Raw genomic sequence first — 19,390 nt, 5'->3', positions numbered from 1 at the left:
GACAATATGCTCCTACCTAATGATGCTATGTCAGAAGGTAGCGCTGAGTGACCACTGCATTTCCACCCCCATCGTTCTGCCAAGACACTGAGGTCCAGCTCTGAGGGCCTTCTGGCGGTTCCCTCACTGCGAGAAGCCAAGTTACAGGGAACCAGACAAGAAGGCCTTCTCGGTGGTGGCGCCCACCCTGTGGAATGCTCTCTCATCAGATGTCAAGGAAATAAACAACTATCTGACTTTTAGAAGGCATCTGAAGCCCTGTTTAGGGAAGTTTTAATGTTTGATATTTTATTGTGTTTTTAATACTCTGTTGGGAGCTGCCCAGGGTGGCTGGGGAAACTCAGTCAGATGGGTGGGGTATAAATAATAAATTCTTATTCTTATTATTTACCATGCGGGATTTGTCTAGGGCACTTCAAATATTTTTCCTAGCACTACGATGCAATGGCTGGGACAGAATAAGTTCAGAGTTAGTATCATCAACTTGCAGGTGACACACACAGTTCTGCTCAGGGCCATCCTACCCATAGGTGCTAGGGGTGTGGAGCACCTGGGCGCTGTACTCTCAGGAGTGCTAGGCCGAATGTCCAGGGACTGAGAGTTGAGTTCGGGGAAGAGTCCACTCGTCGGTCGGAGCGGCGCAGCGGGCTCTTCTGCTGTGGCTCTTCTTCCGCGAGTTGGGAGGCGACCGAGCCAGCGAGATGCTGAGGCGGCTGGCTGGCTCCGTCCTCCTGCGCACCTGGGACTGGGCAACCTGGGGGGGGGGCATTGGGTGGATCTTTGCACCCCGGCACCACATATGCTTAAGCCCTGGTTCTGTTTTTCATTCCATTTCATTATCTGCCCTTTCACCCTGTTCTTCGGCCCCAAACAAATCCCAAGACCAGACTGCTATAATGACCAATAAAAACAAAGCTATTTGAAAGCAGAGTGGGGGGGGGAGTTAAAAGAAAACTGAAAGCCAGATTTCGAAAATCAGGCACGTACAGTTTTCACCCAGTGCCAAAGAGAAACTGGAGAGCTCCAGAGTTGCATGAAATGCAGGGCCTGTGGTACGAATACCTGGATGCAGGCTAGGTGAGCAATAACAAGCTGAAACTTAATGTGTGGATGAGGCAAAGAATTAGACGCTGGTCCAATTTAGGAGCACAGGGATGTTGGGTTTACCTGTTCGGGAAGCATAAGGCTGGCAGCTTGGCTGTACCCCTGCACTGTCTTGTTACAGTATATCCAAGGTGGGATAATCAGGTCCAATACATTTTGCCGCCTGAGGAGCAGCCCCCACCTCCCCCAAGCCAAGGTACAGCACAACTTTTTTTTTACGCAGCCCCATGACATTTTTATTGAGCGTGCCGTATTTCTGCACAGTGAAGCTCTGCCTTTTCTTTCTCTTTTAAAGATTGCACTTCATAATTTCCCCCAAACAAACAGTTGCGTAACACGAAGGATCGAGCCAAAACGACACCGAAAGAGAAGTTTCGGGATCTTTGGGGGAATTGTCCCCAGTTCCCATTGGTTCTTCGCTGCTTTTTAAAAAACTGTACGACAGATTGCGCGGATACTTCAGGAGATGTCGGTAGCATCCGGGCACGTTCAGCTGTAATGAAGGAAGCCTAAACCGGTGCATCTGCAGTCCATCACGGGCAAGTCTTTTGTGATACCACTCCCCGACTTTGTTAGTGGGATAGCGGACGTTGTAGCCAGCCATTGGGATAATCACCTTTGGGAAGAAAAAAGTAAGGTGAGCGTATCTGTGGAAGGGAAGCAGGTTTGCATAAAAGCACATGTATACATGCCCTGGGACACGGGTGGCACTGTGGGTTAAACCACAGAGCCTAGGACTTGCTGATCAGAAGGTCGGCGGTTCGAATCCCCATGACGGGGTAGGCTCCCATTGCTCGGTCCCTGCTCCTGCCCACCTAGCAGTTCGAAAGCATGTCAAAGTGCAAGTAGATAATTAGGTACCACTCCGGCAGGAAGGTAAACAGCATTTCCGTGCGCTGCTCTGGTTTGCCAGAAGCGGCTTAGTCATGCTGGCCACATGACCTGGAAGTTGTCTGCGGACAAACGCCTGCTCCCTCGGCCTATAGAGCGAGATGAGCGCACAACCCCAGAGTCGGTCACGACTGGACCTAATGGTCAGGGGTCCCTTCACCTTTACCTTTATGCATGCCCAGAAGATGTCAGAACAAAGGAACACAGAGGAATTGTTGGTTACGGGGGGGGGGGAAATGGAGGAAGGGTGGTAGCGAGAGAACCCTGCAAAATGCACACATATCTGGATTTTTGGTTTGGGTTGGCATTTCCTTCTACAGTCGTACCTTGCATCTCAAGCGCCTTGGCTCCCAAACAAATCAGCTCCCGAACGATCAAAACCTGGAAGTGAGTGTTCCGGTTTTCAAACGATTTTTGGAAGGTGAACGTCCGGCACGGCTTACGATTGGCTGCAGGAGCTTCCTGCAGCCAATCAGAAGCCACGCTTTGGTTTCCGAACGTTTTGGAAGCTAAACGGACTTCTGGAACAGATTCCTTTCAACTTCCAAGGTACAGCTGTACTTATATTTTCCAGTCTATGCCTATAACTTAAAGTGTATGTTATAAACCTAGTGATCCTTTAATACTTTAAAGAAATGCATTTTCCCCAAACGTACCTGATTTATTGCATATTCATTGGCCTCTTCTTCTGCAGCTGTTACTACATGGACCTAGTATAAAAAATGGGGGAAAGTATGTAACATGTTTTTATTGACTTATTCCAGAGATTTCTATTACCATCCTTCAAATAATTCCCAGGCCAGTTTGCAATGAAGTATTGAAGGTGAAAAACATAAATGCAAGGATTCAGGCTGCAATCCTAACCCCAGTTACCAGGCAGTAAGCCCCAGCGGGTCTTGCTCACAGTAGACATGGCTAGGCTAGGCTTGTACTGTTAGAGCTCAAGTAGTAAAGGGAGGGAAGAGGCTGGGTTAGCCATCAAGGTATAGCTGCTTCTACTTACCTGTTCCCCAAGAGGGAACAGCTGCCCAAAAAACTGTGTCTGGTCTTTTGATCTTATATTAGTTTTAGGGCTATTTTGGGATATTAAATGGCATGCTTGCTTCATTTTTTGTGATATATTTCAAAAGAAAAATGAATTGTTGGACTGTTAGTACTGCAGCGATGCTATCATGTTGATGGCAATTTTGATTATGCATAATAGTTGTTGCATTATTGTATTCATAGGGTTGCTTCTTATAAACTGCTTTCAGCACAATGTGTGAAAAATGCAGTCTATAAACAGACTAAGGATGAATCTACACACAGGAAAAATGCTATAAATAAGTCAGAAATTACATCGTTGTAACAAAAGGGGGATCACTACAGAAAATTGCACAGAATTTATTTTACCCTCTGTTGCCACCTGGTGTTGCATGTTTATAATGCATTCAAAACGGTGTTTCCATACTAAGGTAAAGGTAAAGGGACCCCTGACAATTAAGTCCAGTTGCGAATGACTCTGGGGTTGCGGTGCTCATCTCGCTTTACAGGCCGAGGGAGCCGGTGTTTGTCCGCTTCCGCAGACAGTTTTTCCAGGTCATGTGGCCAGCATGACTAAGCTGCTTCTGGTGAAACCAGAGCAGCGCATGGAAATGCCGTTTACCTTCCCACCGGAGTGGTACCTATTTATCTACTTGCACTGGTGTGCTTTCGAACTGCTAGGTTGGCAGGAGCTGGGACCGAACAACAGGAGCTCACCCCTTCGCGGGGATTTGAACCGCCGACATTTCAATCGGCAAGCCCAAGCGGCACAGTGGTTTACCCATAGGAGCTTCTCTTGAGTGGAACTTCACTACTTGGACATTGCCACTGGTGAGAGGCAGTGGAATTTCCGTAGAATGCGAAGCAATCATATACCTACTGTATGCCTACAATGCAGTTCTATGTACGCTTACTCAGAATTCAATTCCATTGATTCAATGGAGCTTACTTTCAGGTGAACTGGTATAAGACTGCAACCCTCGCCATCCTTTAAGAGAAATCATTTCCAAGTTATTTATTGCAAAGGCAAATGGTTGGCTTCAACCAACACAAAATTAGAAACAACTGTTTGACTTGGCTGTGTACTTATCCCATTCGTAATCACAGAAAACACCACTTTAAATGGTAAAGAATGTGAAATTAATGTTAGCCATGCTGAAATAACTTCATGATTAAAGACTACATGGGCTTCCAACTGGATGACGTCTTCTGATTTTTATTTTTCTGAAACAGCATTTTGAATAATCCAGAGTTTATTTTATGTTTTTAACCTATCTAAATATCTCTGCCCTGCCTTTCAGCCCAGGTGAAATATAGCTGTGTTAACTGGGCAGTGCTGATTCTTCTGAGATGCCATCCACATACAATTTCATTGGCTCCCTAGCCATTATTTTTCAGAAGATCCAATTAAACTAAGCAAAAACAACAACAACAAAACCAAACCAAATACACAGTTCTAGTCCTCATGATAGTGATGAGTTTGAAAGCAAGCTGGTAGTATCTACAAAAACACATGGGTAAAGGTTTTTATTGGTTTATTATTATTATTTGCAAATATATATATATAATTATAGGATGTTCTGATTTATAAGGGGGTATGTTACCGGAACTTGCACCAATTAATTTCCTTGAACACATTGACAACATGAATTGACATCCATTCATCTTATTCCAAAAAGAGATCTATCCCATTTCACGCATGCGACATCCTGGACCACATTATAGTTAACACAAAAAAAGGCTTGGTTCTCATAAACATGCATAGCAAAATAATCTATATCTGACTGGTTCTGCCAAACCAGACTGCACCTTTTGTAAACACAGCATGTTTATTTATGGAGTACCAGGAAGATGAAAGGCCTCATTCGAATTTTAATGAAATTTAACAGACCCAGAGAGGATCAGATTTGCTATCCGTGCCTTTCAAGCTCCTGTTTACCTTGTCATTCAGCGAACAGCTTTCAGAACGTGTTCCCGAAAAGATGAGGTCGCCAGCCACAACTCTTGTACCGTAGATCTTAATCCGATAGGAAGCGGCTTCGTTCCAAATCTTACTGCAATATGCATGGACGTAAAAAATACGCATGGAGTGAGGAATACTGAGCCACCCTCGTGCACATCCCTCGTGATTTATACCGTAGCGATTCAAGGCACGCAGCAGCATCGTCTCTCTGACTTTGAAGTCAGGCAGCATTGCGAGGGTACCTTTGGCGTCCTCTGAAAAACAGAGAAAACTGATCATGAGCTTCTACACATTCTGCTTCTAAGGTGCACCTTCGTAGCGCAACTTCTGTTTCTCCTCCACGTATCATATGAGAAGCAGTGGGTGGTTGAAAGGTGCTGGTTGCGTCTCTTGCCCACTGATTCCCCCCCCCTTTTGAGTCCTCTCCACCTCGTCCATTATGCTCTGTTTGTTCCCGGTTGAGATTGTGCACACTTGGCTTCACAAAGATGCTTAGACTTCCAAGACTCAAGGAGTCCCAACTCTAAGATGTTGGATTTATTCATTCATTGGTTTAAAAAAACTGAAAGGATCCCTTTTAAAAGCAAAGGAGACTAATGTGCAGATTTGCTCTCCACTTTTCAATGTCAAAAATAGCACTTTGGGGTGGATAAATATTTATCTCAACTACTATGATGATGATTTTTTACTTGTTTCATTTCCTCCTCCCCCCCCCCCCGGCCCAGTTTACTTAACAATAACAACAACAACAACAATTTGTTATTTCTACCCCACCCATCTGGATGGGTTTCCCCAGCCACTCTGGCAGGCTCCCAACCGATTATTAAAAACATGATAAATACATCAAACATTAAAAACTTCCCTAAACAGGGCTGCCTTCAGGTGTCTTCTAAAAGTCAGGTAGTTGTTTATTTCCTTGACATCTGATGGAAGGGTGTTCCACAGGGTGGGCACCACTACCAAGAAGGCCCTCTGCCTGGTTCCCTGTAATCTCACATCTGACAGTGAGGGAACCGCCAGAATGCCCTCAGAGCTGGACCTCAGTGTCCGGGCTGAGCGGTGGGGGTGGAGATGCTTCTTCAAGTATACTGGGCCAAGGCTGGTTAGGGCTTTAAACAGGCAAAGGCAAACTCAGCCCTGCAGATGTTTTGTGAGTACAACTCTCATCATCCCTAGCTAACAGGGACCTTTAAAGCCAGGCATAGGCAAACTCGGATGATGAGATGATGGGAGTTGTAGTCCCAAAACATCTGGAGGACCGAGTTTGCCTATGCCTGGCTTTAAAGGTCAGCATCAACACTTTGAATTGTGCTCGGAAATGTATTGCGAGCCAATGTAGGTCTTTCAGGACCGGTGTTATGTGGTCTCGGCGGCCACTCCCAGTCACCAGTCTAGCTGCCTTGCTCTAGACAAACCATAAGTTGTAGCCAAGGTTTGTTCCTGGCTTGCTGTTCCTGGTTGTCTGGGGAAGACAAACTATGAGCCTGGGTTTGGACACAATACTAACATAAACCATGGCTTAGCTTCAAGAGACCCAGGTGAGAAGCAAAGTGGCCATGATTTCTGCTGCGGCTACCTGCATGTAGATGCATTAGTTTAGCCATGGTTTGGCTTAGTGTCACGTGCAAACTGGCTCACTGTTTCCTTTCCACTTTCTGCACTATTTCTTCCTGCTACTTCTTTCTTCTTATCCCATTAGCCACCTTGGCAATTTCAGGTGATCTGGGATCACACAGGGAATGGGGTATCATCCTGGCGCTATGCAGCCCATGTGATTTGACTACATCACGGCATCGTTCAGGACAAGCGAAGTCAATGGAAACTGAGAGCCAGAGAAGGCAATGAGAATGAAAAGAACTGCATTTCCATAAGGAAAGCAGGAAAATCATTAAGAAAAAGAAGTGCTCTTTTTGGCGTGGGTGGTAACATTTGTGGGGAAAGAGGGAGTATTTCAGATTTCGAACTTAGAGAAAACTAATATTTCTGTTTCCAGTTCGTCACCCACACACGTCCCTTAATTCCTCTAACCAAGGAATGTTAGGTAAATGTGCTTTTGCTTCAAGTAAGTAATGCTGAGAGAGTCCACTCTTCTGAATGTGTTAGAGGCAAGGGGAATACTAAATGTGTCCATCAACTCAGCTCAAAGGGGAAAATGATGTATCAAAAAATAAAGAAAGTTTTTCCTTCTTTTGCTTGATTTTCATCGCTGAAGAACAGCATCTTTACAGCAGAATCTGAAACGACATTTTCAGAAAACCCCTTTCCCAGAAAAAAACAGCAACACTAGCACCTGTAGATCCTATCAGACATGTACATTCCCCTCAGCTACTCACTTCCTTTCTGCTAACCTCCTAACATGGGCAAATGTATAATCTTGTGAGGAGAGGGGGGGTCCTTTCTGCAAATAGTGCCCCCCCCATTAAAAAGGTGCTGAAAATGATGTAATGCTGTGGTATATATTCTGCAGCTCACTGCTCAATTAGGTGATGATTACTTCCCTTTTTCTATGCAGCTCTTCAGGGCATGAGAAAGCAATTAATTCCTAGCAGTCTGAAGAAAAGGTTAGTTACATCACTGAAGCAGCCAACTCTCTAGGGAGCTCCAGTTACACTGGAAGTGGTAAAGAAAAGCCCCGTGGAGGAAAGGGCAATATGGAAAGGAAACTTTGCAGCAAACGTTCAGAAATGAAAGCAAGAGTGTTTAAAATTGCAGGAGAGATTTTCGTGGGCAACGACCTAAGGTGGGTCACTGTAAGGTGACAATAATTGCAGCAGTCATGTAAAAGGGCACCAGGCCCATACAATAGCTTGTCAAAGCAACTAAGTCACATCTTGTCATTGTAGCTCTACTACTTGTATTTTTAAATAAATAAATAAGGTCTGGTGGAGACAGACGTGCGAGATGTGCTAACTCAAGACATGGGCCAAGTACTGTGTGATTTAACCCATTGTTCACAATGGAGAGCAGAAAAAGACATACAAACACACTGCCCTCCAAGGAACTTCAGGCATCTAACAAAGGCTTTCCTATTTCAACAGGCATTCTGAGGGAGTTTTCCGCCTTTAAATAAATGAATTGAATTGTTCTTATTCCTTCTACTCTTTAAATACAGTCGTACCTTGCTTGTCAAATGCCCTGGAACTCATACATTTTGGCTCCTGAACGTCGCAAACCCGGAAGTGACTGTTCCGGTTTGCGAACGTTCTTTAGGAACCTGAATGTCCAACAGGGCTTCCGCGGCTTCCTATTGGCTGCAGGAGCTTCCTGCAGCCAATCAGAAGCCGCGATTTGGTTTTCAAACGTTTTGTAAGTCGATCAGACTTCCGGAACAGATTCCGTTCGACTTCCAAGGTACGACTGTATATGTTTTATGTATTTTTATATATACATTATGAAATTCTGAATATTAAGCAGTGTATCAATGTCTTTAAAGAAGCAAATTCTGAGAACCTTTTAAGATACACATACACACGCGAGCGCATAACTATTTACCCACTTCCACTGATTTTAATATTGCTTCTGTTAATAAACCCAAACGTTTTTTCCTCACTACGCAGCAAGGTTTTCTTCCTGCGATATGTTTCATAGGAGATGGTATATTTACCAGTCTGAAGGAAGTATTTCTTTGCTTTATTTACAGGATCATCTGAATCTTCTGGCGTGAGAAACAATTTCACCGCTTTGACCTTTAAGGCAAGTAAACACAAATGCCATGTTGCTTTATGTGTTCTTAAAAGTTAGCACCAGCTTTGATTCCGAATGATTGGACTTTTACAAAGGCGATCCATGTCCAAATGTGGCACACACTAAGTCCTCATGGGCTGTTTGTGGTTTCTTCCCCTCCCACTTTGCGTTTTCTAAAGTTTTTATGTACTTCTGCAAAGCTTGGGAGTCCCCCTAAGTCTGCACGGTGGGTGCTGTTTTGGCTACATAAGGAGCAACACTCACAGTGTAAACAATGGAAATTGAGGGAATGATAATCTGATTTTTGAAAAAGATCCTATTCTCACACACACCGCCATAAAGCTCACTGAATAATCGTGGGTCAGTGCATCTCTTTCAGACTAACCTAGCTCACAAAACTGTTGCAATGTTAGAAAAGGGAAGGAGAACTTAGTGTAACCCCAGCCCACCCCAATAGCTCTTAGGAGGAAGAGAAGTATAAAATTATATCTCTGTGTGTTTACCAGTTCTTCATTCAGCAAAGCCAATCCGATTTGATCTGTCTGTATAGTCTGCCTTTGTCCAAATCGCTGAGGTCCATAGAAATTTATAAAACCATTTTTCTGCAAAGCAGAAGAAGAAAAGTTAAACATATGAAGAATCATAGCATTTTAGAGTTAGAAGGGACCTAGGTGGCTGTATGGGACGCGGGTGGCACTGTGGGTTAAACCACAGAGCCTAGGACTTGGCGATCAGAAGGTAGGCGGTTCGAATCCCCGCAACAGGGTGAGCTCCCATTGCTCGGTCCCTGCTCCTGCCAACCTAGCAGTTCGAAAGCACATCAAAGTGCAAGTAGATAAATAGATACCACTCCAGTGGGAAGGTAAACGGCATTTCCATGCGCTGCTCGGGTTCGCCAGAAGCAGCTTAGTCATGCTGGCCGCATGACCCGGAAGCTGTACGCCGGCTCCCTCGGCCAGTAAAGAGAGATGAGCGCCGCAACCCCAGAGCCGGCCATGACTGGACCTAATGGTCAGGGGTCCCTTTACCTTTACCTAGGTGGCTGTGTAGCCCACCCCCATGTTCAATACAAGAATCTTGCAACTACGCTTGACCATTCTGCATCGGCTTGAATACCTCCAGTGAAGGAGACCCATCGGCTTTTACTGTTAGGAAGTTTCTGCTAAGGTTTCACTGGAATCTGCTTCCCTGCAGTTTCTTTCCCTGGGCTCTAGGTCCTGCCATCTGGAGCAACAGAGAAGAAGTCTGCTCCATCCTATTTATTACTATTCATTTTCTTACATTTATATATCACCTCTTCCTTCAATATATACAGTTCCCAGGTGGTTTCCCATCCAAGCACTGACCGGATCCATTGCTGCTTAGCTTCAGCAAGATGGTGGCCCCATGTGCCTTCTGGCCATTACCCTGAGACAGCCCTTCAGATATCTGAAGAAAACGAATCATGGCTCCCTTTGACTTTCTCCAGCCTTCAACCATTCCTCATAGGGCTTGTTCTCTAGACCACTTGGCTACGCCTCTCTGGATATACTCCAATTTATCAATATCCTTCTTCAAATGTAGCACCCAGAACTGTACACAGTGTTCCCCAGATGCAGAATAGCATGGAGATATTACTTCTTGTGTTGTTGTTATTACTATTACTACTACTACTACTACTACTACAGTAGTTTATTTTCCACCCTTCATCCTAAGGTTCCGGGGCAGATTACGAATATTAAAACACAACATTAATATTAATATACAATGTTAAAGGCAAAGGTAAAGGGACCCCTGACCATTAGGTCAAGTCATGGCCGACTCTGGGGTTGCGGCACTCATCTCGCTTTATTGGCTGAGGGAGCTGGCGTACAGCTTCCAGGTCATGTGGCCAGCATGACTAAGCTGCTTCTAGCAAACCAGAGCAGTGCATGGAAATGCCGTTTACCTTCCCGCTGAAGAGGTACCTATTTATCTACTTGCACTTTTTGGCGTGCTTTTGACCTGCTAGGTTGGCAGGAGCAGGGACTGAGCAATGGGAGCTCACCCCATTGTGGGGATTCAAACCGCCGATCTTCTGATCGGCAAGTCCTAGGCTCTGTGGTTTAACCCGCGTCCCAATATACAATGTTACACAGTATTAAACACAGTTTAGACTTACAAAAATAAGGTGGATCCAAAAATACATACCTCAGGTGCCCAAAGCTAAGGCAAGGGGGTGCATCTTTAGCTTGCAATGCTGATCTGGGCACTATATAGTATTTTAAAATCACAGAGGCATGGAAAGCTAGAGGCAGCATCTTTTGAAATGTACTACTGCTTTACCTTGACGTTCTCAGTTGCTTCATATACTCTCTCCTTTAGGCTCGCAGAACAGTCATTGCTTTTAAGTTTTAAATCTCTTACAATTATATCAAAATGGTTTCCTTGCAATTGACCAAGTCTCAGCGGCTGACTGGCAGAGTGTACATTAGACACACCAATTCCTTTTTTCCCAATGGTGTTTCCAAGTTCTTTCAATCTGCAGAAAGGAAACGTTGGAAATGCCATGTCATTTTCTAGACACTGAATATTTTAACAAGGAAGCAGTTTTCAAAAAATGAGCTTCCTATAGCATTTTATTGGCAATGGTTTTGCTGGGGGAAGGGGAAAGTATGCCCTTGCTTGGACCTTCCAAATTTTGATATTTCGTTGCTACCACTTAACACTGCTAAAAAATACGCATTAGCAGAAATTCTGCAATAATGTGCTCTCAGCCCCACAATGTGCTAAGATTGTGGCCTGATTTTTGCAGGAGGAAGGCTAAACAAAATGTACTTATTGATAAAAGCATTGCACACACACCTTGCCACTTTTTAATGTGCATACCATATGTGTCCATATGAAGACCACCCAGACAATCAATTTTCGGAGTGCTAATGTTGTATATGTATTACCCAGCTCATGATAAGTGCATAGGAGCAGGCAAAGCATGGGCGTAGTCAGGGAGCAGGCTGTGTGCGGTGGTCGAAACTACAGAACTCCATTTGGTTTCTCTCCCTGTTGTCATTCCTATGCCGCTTGAAAATATTCCTGTTTTTGCTCTTTGGGCTGATTCTACTACCTATTTTTGTCTCTCAGCTCAAACTGTGTTTTTAATTGTGGTTGTATATTTGTGGTTTTTAATTGTGGTTGTCGTATCCTACTTTCCCATTTTTAATTTTTGCAAAATGTCCTGGACAACTAACAACCACAAAGGAGTAAAAACAACCAGTGTGCAGATTATTGGAAATGAGAGAATAAGACTTTCTCAAGCTGTGGAAGACAAGCTAAAGAAGACACTGTATTCAAGTTCTGTTTGTTTATTTGTTCACTATATAGGGACATGCATTATAAGCAATATGCATGATGACTAAATAAAAGTAGTGCAACTGATACATAGAAAGGTATCGTTGCGCCGAGGAATAAGAATTTAACCAAGACTGGCAGGGCAAAGTTGGGGAGTGAGAACAGCATAGTATTCAGTAAAAAAGTATAAGCAGAAATGGCTTTAAAAGGGAGGGCTAACTAGTAACAGACTCTACAAAATACTTTTGCGAGAGAGAGGGAAAAAGGGACTTAATCGACACTGCATTTTCAATGTGTTGCCCCAATCTCACACACAATTCTGTGGCAGTTTTACTTGGAAAAACATTTCCTTGGCTTGAATGGGGATTTCATGTGTGTTAGAAGTAAAAGATTAAATGAACACTTCAAGGTCAGATATTTGAACTGTCAGCTGTGTTTTCAATTACAAGCATGTACATTACACACCCAAGGAGAGAAATGGTCCTGCGAGTTTATTTTTGTAAGGCCGACAAGGAAAGAGTCATTATGCTTTAGAGAGCGTTGCAGACAAAGTTTCCCTTTGATGAACAACAGATTCTTGGGGATCAGAACGATGAGAACCCAAGTGAAAGGTTCAGCCGATTAACCGTGAAAATTGCTTTAAGACAAGTAACATTACACCATTTTGCTACATATGCAGCTGTAGAAATAAACACCCAAATCAACATGTTTCTCATGTACTAAATGAGCTATGCTTTGAAAAGAAAGGAAATTATTTCTATCTTAATGGTACTCAAGAACACAGCTTATTAATCAAGAGTCCAGAGAGCCGGACAGAAAAGCTGAGAGGATCACATTTGGCTCCCGGGTTCCTACCCCTGCTCTAGATGCGAAGCATACCAAAGGACTTTTAACTTTCCGTATTGCTTCAAGTGTTAAGAACTCAAAACAAAATGGAACTCCTTTCTAACCAGCAAAATTAAACACTAGATCTGAATTTAAAAAGAGAGCTAGAGTCTAATTCAAACCATGATGTTAAAGTGCGACCACAAATCTCTCATTACCTTTCAGGCGTCACCTTCTTCACAACCATAGCTTGGTACGTAATAGCCTTCTTGTCTTTAATGCCTGTGTAACTGAAGTCTGAAGGGAGCACGCCAAGTTCAGCAGACAAGAAGCTAATTGCTTCAAGTGTCTCCAGGTTCTCTTTCCGGAGAGTAAAAGCTGAAAGCACATTATTGCAGAGTCAGTGAACCCAAGTGGATGGTGTTGCTCAGAAAATATGAATGGTGTCCTCCCCAAATAACTGAGCTAATGGAAGATCTGTTGATAGGATAGCGTAGGCATCAACTAAGCAATTGAGAAAAATTGGGTTTTTTTACTGATTAATCCTTGTTCTATGGAAATCAGTAAAACTAAAACTAAGCTGGAGTAGAAATACCTTGTTTTAAGCAGTTTCTAAATGTTAGCAAATGCAGTATCAAAGTTATTGCTGCTGTCTGTAGGTAACCAGGGTGGATAAAAATCAATTTTTTAAACTTTTTTTTTTAAATGTTTTTTTAAATTTAAATCACTTTTTAAATTTAAATTGGATTTTGAAAATAAAATGCTTTTGGGGGCAAATTCTTTCTAAAGTTAGTTTTCTTTTTAAACTACATTATAGTCCAAAGGCTATCAGGAAATAAGGATTTGTTTTAAGTTTTTCATGTTTTCTAAAACTCAGTCTGTTGTTGTTGTTTTTTTAAATTATTTAACCACCTCAGTTAACAAACATGGATACATATGGATACATGGGTACAGAGTGTTATTGTTTTAGTTAAATACATTGTTTAAATGGTTATTAAGGAAATGATATTTCTCCTTCCAATAAAGTACAGCAGAAATGCTGTCCAAATATAAATAGGTAACTTATTAAACCTCACAATAATTTCATAATTACCTGTATATCTAATAGTATATCCAAATCAGTAATTTCTGATAAAATTGTAAAAACTACTCTGAAAATTTACAACCTTCATCTGGTTGTAAATATTAAGATTATACCAGAAAGAATGAGTCTTTCTGTAAAAAAAGAGAAAGATTTAAATCAAGTCTTACTGACTAGTGATTTAAATTGATTTGATTTAAATCAAATCCACCCTGTAGGTAAGCATAGCTCTCATATAAACTAGTAATATATTTTACTCTATGCTACACAGCAATTAGTTGCAGAAATGATATTCTTGCCTGTGCATCACTGGCTGTACCTAGTGCCCCCCCCCCCAATGCTGCTAGACTACAACTCTCATCAGTTCCAGCCTGGCTCACATGCAACGTTAAACCATAGTTTAAAACAAACCATAGTTTAATAAAAACAAGGACTTTACTCTTCTCCCAGTTCATGACTTTGCCACTAGGGGGGGCAGAAGCAAGCCAGGAACAAGCAGGTTTGATTTCTTGTGGCATGTGAACCTTGGCTCATCGTTTGTTTTCCTCCAAACAAACCTACAAGCGGAAGCCGAGACGTTTGAGGCAAGCATGAGCCCACTCGATTCCTGGTTGTACACATCACAACAAACCAAACTCTGGCTTGTGTCCTCCCCAATGCAGCAGTCAGGCGTAGGGGAGGAGCAAAGTACTTTTTAAACTATAGTTTATTTTAAACAATGGTTTAACCTTAAGAGTGAACCATCTTATTGTGATGCGGCTCTTTTTAACAAGTGCTGACTTCATTCAAGCAAGGCTGATCTTACACCTTAATAACTATTGACATTTACTATTGTTGTACTGTGTATTTTGGGTCTACAGACCGCAATAAAGCTGTGTGTGACTTCATTCATGTAGATTTCATTAAGACAGTGATAAAGGGACCTCGATTATTAGGTCCAGTCGTGACTGACTCTGGGGTTGCGGCGCTCATCTCGCTTTATAGGCTGAGGGAGCCAGCGTACAGCTTCCGGGTCATGTGGCCAGCATGACGAAGCCGCTTCTGGCGAACTAGAGCAGCGCACGGAAACGCCGTTTACCTTCCCGCCAGAGTGATACCTATTTATCTACTTGCACTCTGACATGCTTTCGAACTGCTAGGTTGGCAGGAGCTGGAACCGAGCAACGGGAGCTCACCCTGTCGCGGGGATTCGAACTGCCGACCTTCTGATCGGCAAGTCCTAGGGTCTGTGGTTTAACCCACAGCGCCACCCGCGTCCCATAAGACAGTGATACGTTAGTCTATTATAGGCTGGTGGGTTTTCAAAGGACATATAAACCCTTCCAAGGAAGTGACAAAATTGTTTTTGCATACTGACCTGTGTAAATTTCTTTTCTCATCCCACTGTCAACAGCAGCCCTTTTCCTTGAACCACTTTTCTCACGAAACCTTACTATAATGACCACCTTTTGTTGAGCGTCGGTGAAAGACTTGGTTTCCACAAGCTTCCCAAATTTTTTACTGATAAAGTGGTGAACTATCCTCCTGTGTTCCTTATCTCCATCCGGTCTGAAAGTGAACTTTGATCGTTCTAGTTTGGCATCTAAAAATTTCATAAAGCCACATGCTTCCTCTTCAGACACCAGCTGGCAAAGATCTTGGTAGTCCTGATTTGCCTTTACAATAATCTCGCCACATTTTGTCACCGTGGCTAAGAAAGGGTATTCCTGCCTGATGGCACCATGCAAGCTGGCTCGGTTCTTCTTGTCAAGGACTCGACCAAGAGAAAATTCATCTGGAGGAACCCCTAGTTCAGATTTAGATTCCCACATGTCTTTCACACGGCAAGCAAACTGACCGAGTTGCTCCCTTAAGGGCTTATCTAATAAGGAGTCCAGGGTAACAGCTTTGGCAAGGTGGTTTTCAGGTACATTATCAGATTTATATTCCTCACTTTCTCCAGCAGAGAAAGAAGGACATTCTGGGGAACAGTGAACATCATCATCATCCCGAATGTTGCAATATTCCTCATCTGTGCACAGTTCTGGACGACTCCGTCTCAGCCTTTTGGGATCCTGTTGACAGAACCCAGCTTGTTCTGACAGGCTCTCACAGGATTTATTAGAAGAATCTGCTATGATCTCATTAACTAACTGCCCAAATGCATTAATTTCTGTTACTACAAAGTCCTTTGGGAACGTTTTTAAGCTGCCGCAGAAGCCAATGTGATCATTCACGTAAGTGCAAGAGTGGAATGCCACTGCCCTGTCAGAATCTTCTTCCATTACAATATTATACAGCCTGGAAAAATGAAGAAAAGATGGAGCCAAGTCTTAGAAAATCATACTCTTTGTTAAGTTAAATTTGGAGGAAGTAGCTTATATTCCTTTTCTTTCTTTACACAAATCAGCGCAATTTTAAGATCTGTATACTGTACAAAGGCCAAAATCTTAAGCACATAACATTTCAAAGGATGGTCGATTAAACAGGATCTTTTCCTTAGCACTGAAGACTTAGTATTCGTGCTCACTGTTGCCCTCTGCTGCAACAAACCCATAATTCAGTGAGTATATAATGAATGGATAGAAGGAAGTGCTTTGAGCAGGGCTGACATCAGGGGTCAACACCTTGGGGCAGCTGCTGATGGGCCAGTATCTCAGCAGGACCCATTAGTTCTGTAGCAGTATCACCTCCTCCTTAGACAGCAGATCCCCCAGAGCAGATTCTACTACTACTACTACTACTAAAAATAACAATAATAATAAATGTTATTTATAGCCCGCCCTCCCCAGCCGAAGCCAGGCTCAAATGTATAACACATTAACATAAAATCAGACAATCAATTAAAATACATCCTCAAATCAGATCAGGATCAGAATAAAATCCAATCAGATGGCAACCCACAGATTAGGGTTGGGGACCTTCAATGCTCACCAGGCCCAACTGTTTGTGCTGAACTTATATGGGCCTGTGAGAAAAATTGGGAGGCCACTTTCATGCAAGTTCTTATGAAAGGGGAGAGGGAGTCAGACTGAACCCCGACCAAAGGCCTGGCAGAACAGCTCCGTCTTGCAGGCCCTGCGGAAAGATGTCAAGTCCTGCAGGACCCTAGTCTCTTGTGGCAGAGCGTTCCACCAGATTGGAGCCACAGCCGAAAAAGCCCTGGCTCTAGTTGAGGCCAGCCTAACCTCTCCGTGGCCTGGGACCTTCAGGATGTTTTTGTTTGAAGACTGTAAGGTCCTCTGTGGGACATACCATGCCTGCAAAAGGAGATATAAATGAGTTGCAATTGCATGGAACAGCTACCACTGTCTCCGGTTGCTCACTTGCTATCTCACTTGCTATTGTGGTAAGGACTGGGCCCATCACGCTGTGTCCAGAGAGTAGAGGTGAACAGGCGGGGAAGCTTCTGCCTCCCCTTTCCACTTGCCTTCTCTCTTTGGGTGAAATGCTGGGGAGCAGAGCTGGACTGGACCTACACAGAACCGGCCAGAGAGAGAGCAGTACAGTGGTACCTCGGGTTAAGTACTTAATTCATTCTGGAGGTCCATTCTTAACCTGAAACTGTTCTTAACCTGAAGCACCACTTTAGCTAATGGGGCCTCCCGCTGCCGCTGCGCCGCCAGAGCATGATTTCTGTTCTCATCGTGAAGCAAAGTTCTTAACCTGAAGCATTATTTTTGGGTTAGCAGAGTCTGTAACCTGAAGCGTCTGTAACCTGAAGTGTCTGTAACCCGAGGTACCACTGTACTCATCCCACTCCTTTGCTCCCTTTAGACATTTAAAGCACACTGCTTCTCCCAAAGAATCCTGGGAACTTTATTTTACCCACCATGAAGCCAAAATCCCCAGCATTCAGGTTGCTACCTTTCATGCAGCTCAGTTGGTAGAGCATGAGACTGATAATGTCAGGTCCATGGGTTCAAGCCCCACATTGGGCAAAATATTCCTGCATTGCATATCCTATGCCCTTTTAAAATGTGGCTCTTTATTTTACGTGGGGAAGGGAGTGTTACTGGGTTGTTATTTTTATTTTGATTACATATGTTGTGGTTTTAAATTTTGATTTTGTTCTGTGAACCGCCCTGAGACCTCTGGGTATAGGGTAGTGTATAAATTCAATCCACAACAACAACAATATCCTTGTGGTGCCTTCCAAATCTATGATTCTCTGTTTTCCCAGTAGTGATGTATGGAAGTGAGAGCTGGACCATAAAGAAGGCTGATCGCCGAAGAATTGGTGCTTTTGAATTATGGTGCTGAAGGAGACTCTTGAGAGTCCCATGGACAGCAAGAAGATCAAACCTATCCATTCTTCAGGAAATCAGCCCTGAGTGCTCACTGGAAGGACAGATGGTGAAGCTGAGGCTCCAGTATTTTGGCCACCTCATGAGAAGAGAAGACTCCCTGGAAAAGACCCTGATGCTGGGAAAGATGGAGGGCACAAGGAGAAGGGGACGACAGAAGACTAGATGGTTGGACAGTGTTCTCAAAGCTACCAGCATGAGTTTGACCAAACTGCGGGAGACAGTGGAAGACAGGAGTGCCTGGCGTGCTCTGGTTCGTGGGGTCACGAAGAGTCGGACACGACTAAACGACTAAACAACAACAAATGATCTCACGGTGATCAAGCCACACCCACATTACTTCTCTTTCTCTGAGAAAGAGAGAGAGAAGGGGGCTCAGCGATCCTTGCGAGAGCAGCCCCATTCCCTACGGTTGCAGGAAGCTGCTGCTTGTTGCTTCCTATTGCTAGCCAGGCTCTACTTCAGTTGTGGACTAATGCGTAGACCTCCAAATGCTACTGGAGGGCAAGTCGCATCACCCCTGGGCATTAGCCACCCTGGGATTTGCAGCAGGGGAACATCTGGAGGACCAAGTGTCTCCTTGATCTTAAGGTCTCTCTACCTTGCAGGCAGAAGCTCCCAGGTTCAATGCAGGTAGGGCTTTCTGACCCCCTTGGGAAGCCGCTGCCAGTCCGAGTCGGCAACACTGAGGTAGGCAGACCAGCGGTCTCTGACCTGCTGTCAAGGCTCTTTTGCGCGCTCGCACAACGCCGACTCCCCACCGCCGGCGCAACGCTCCAATTGCAATTGTATCCAATTGCCCGGAAATCCCCCTGCGAACACTTAGCACGATCCGCGCGGCGCAGGAGGACCCCTGGCGGCAATAGCGCTGCAGCGACTGGAAGGAATCTTCCATCTAGTGGGGGGGGGAATAAAGAGGCGGAGCCAAGGAAGTGAGAGCATACCACTTTCATCAAAGTAGGGGTGGAGCCAGCGGCAAGGAAGGAGAAAGAGTAGAGGAGGAGGAGGAGATAGGATTGTATCATTGTCTCACCAAAGATAGAACAAAACCCCGCGCAGGGTAGCGGATTAAAACATTTGGGTCGGAGAAGCGATAAAGCGTAGCGAAACGCCACCCCCCCCTGCCCACCGCCTCCTTGGTACCTCCCGCATAGGTTTGTAGATCCTTTCTCGATGGGGCCGAGTCTGTTTGATAGAGCACATGCGCACAACTCCGAAGGCGAGATG

At 44.1% G+C, this 19,390-nt stretch overlaps 1 protein-coding gene across 3 annotated transcripts; it reads right to left on the bottom strand.

Moving 5' to 3' along the window:
- Positions 1 to 1,312: 1,312 nt before the first annotated feature.
- On the bottom strand, positions 1,313 to 19,383 carry PUS7L (pseudouridine synthase 7 like). 3 transcript variants are annotated; one of them, XM_079994189.1, is made up of 9 exons: positions 19,307 to 19,383; positions 15,235 to 16,157; positions 13,015 to 13,174; positions 10,970 to 11,165; positions 9,169 to 9,267; positions 8,586 to 8,667; positions 4,958 to 5,235; positions 2,652 to 2,705; positions 1,313 to 1,720 (listed from the first exon to the last, which is right to left on the bottom strand). In XM_079994189.1, the coding sequence occupies exons 2-9, from the start codon at positions 16,139 to 16,141 to the stop codon at positions 1,394 to 1,396; spliced, it is 2,103 nt and encodes a 700-aa protein (XP_079850315.1). In that variant the 5' UTR covers positions 16,142 to 16,157; positions 19,307 to 19,383; the 3' UTR covers positions 1,313 to 1,393. The 3 variants fall into 3 exon arrangements, with proteins under 3 accessions (XP_079850315.1, XP_079850317.1, XP_079850316.1); XM_079994191.1 differs by lacking the exon at positions 19,307 to 19,383 and adding an exon at positions 18,878 to 19,058; XM_079994190.1 differs by lacking the exon at positions 19,307 to 19,383 and adding an exon at positions 18,765 to 18,876.
- Positions 19,384 to 19,390: the final 7 nt, after the last annotated feature.

This window comes from Podarcis cretensis (genome assembly GCF_951804945.1).
Source record: "Podarcis cretensis genome assembly, chromosome: 10".
NCBI lineage: Eukaryota > Metazoa > Chordata > Lepidosauria > Squamata > Lacertidae > Podarcis > Podarcis cretensis.
This window is presented reverse-complemented; position numbering and strand designations above follow the sequence as displayed.

Excerpts from the sequence above, each read along its gene's own strand:
- PUS7L (XM_079994189.1), bottom strand. The coding sequence starts at position 16,141 with ATGGAAGAAGATTCTGACAGGGCAGTGGCATTCCACTCTTGCACTTAC. Across the intron at positions 5,236-8,585 it reads GAAATACTTCCTTCAGACTG|AGGACGCCAAAGGTACCCTC; the intron begins GTAAATATACCA and ends TCTGTTTTTCAG. Across the intron at positions 2,706-4,957 it reads GCTGTTCGCTGAATGACAAG|GTCCATGTAGTAACAGCTGC; the intron begins GTAAACAGGAGC and ends TTTTTATACTAG.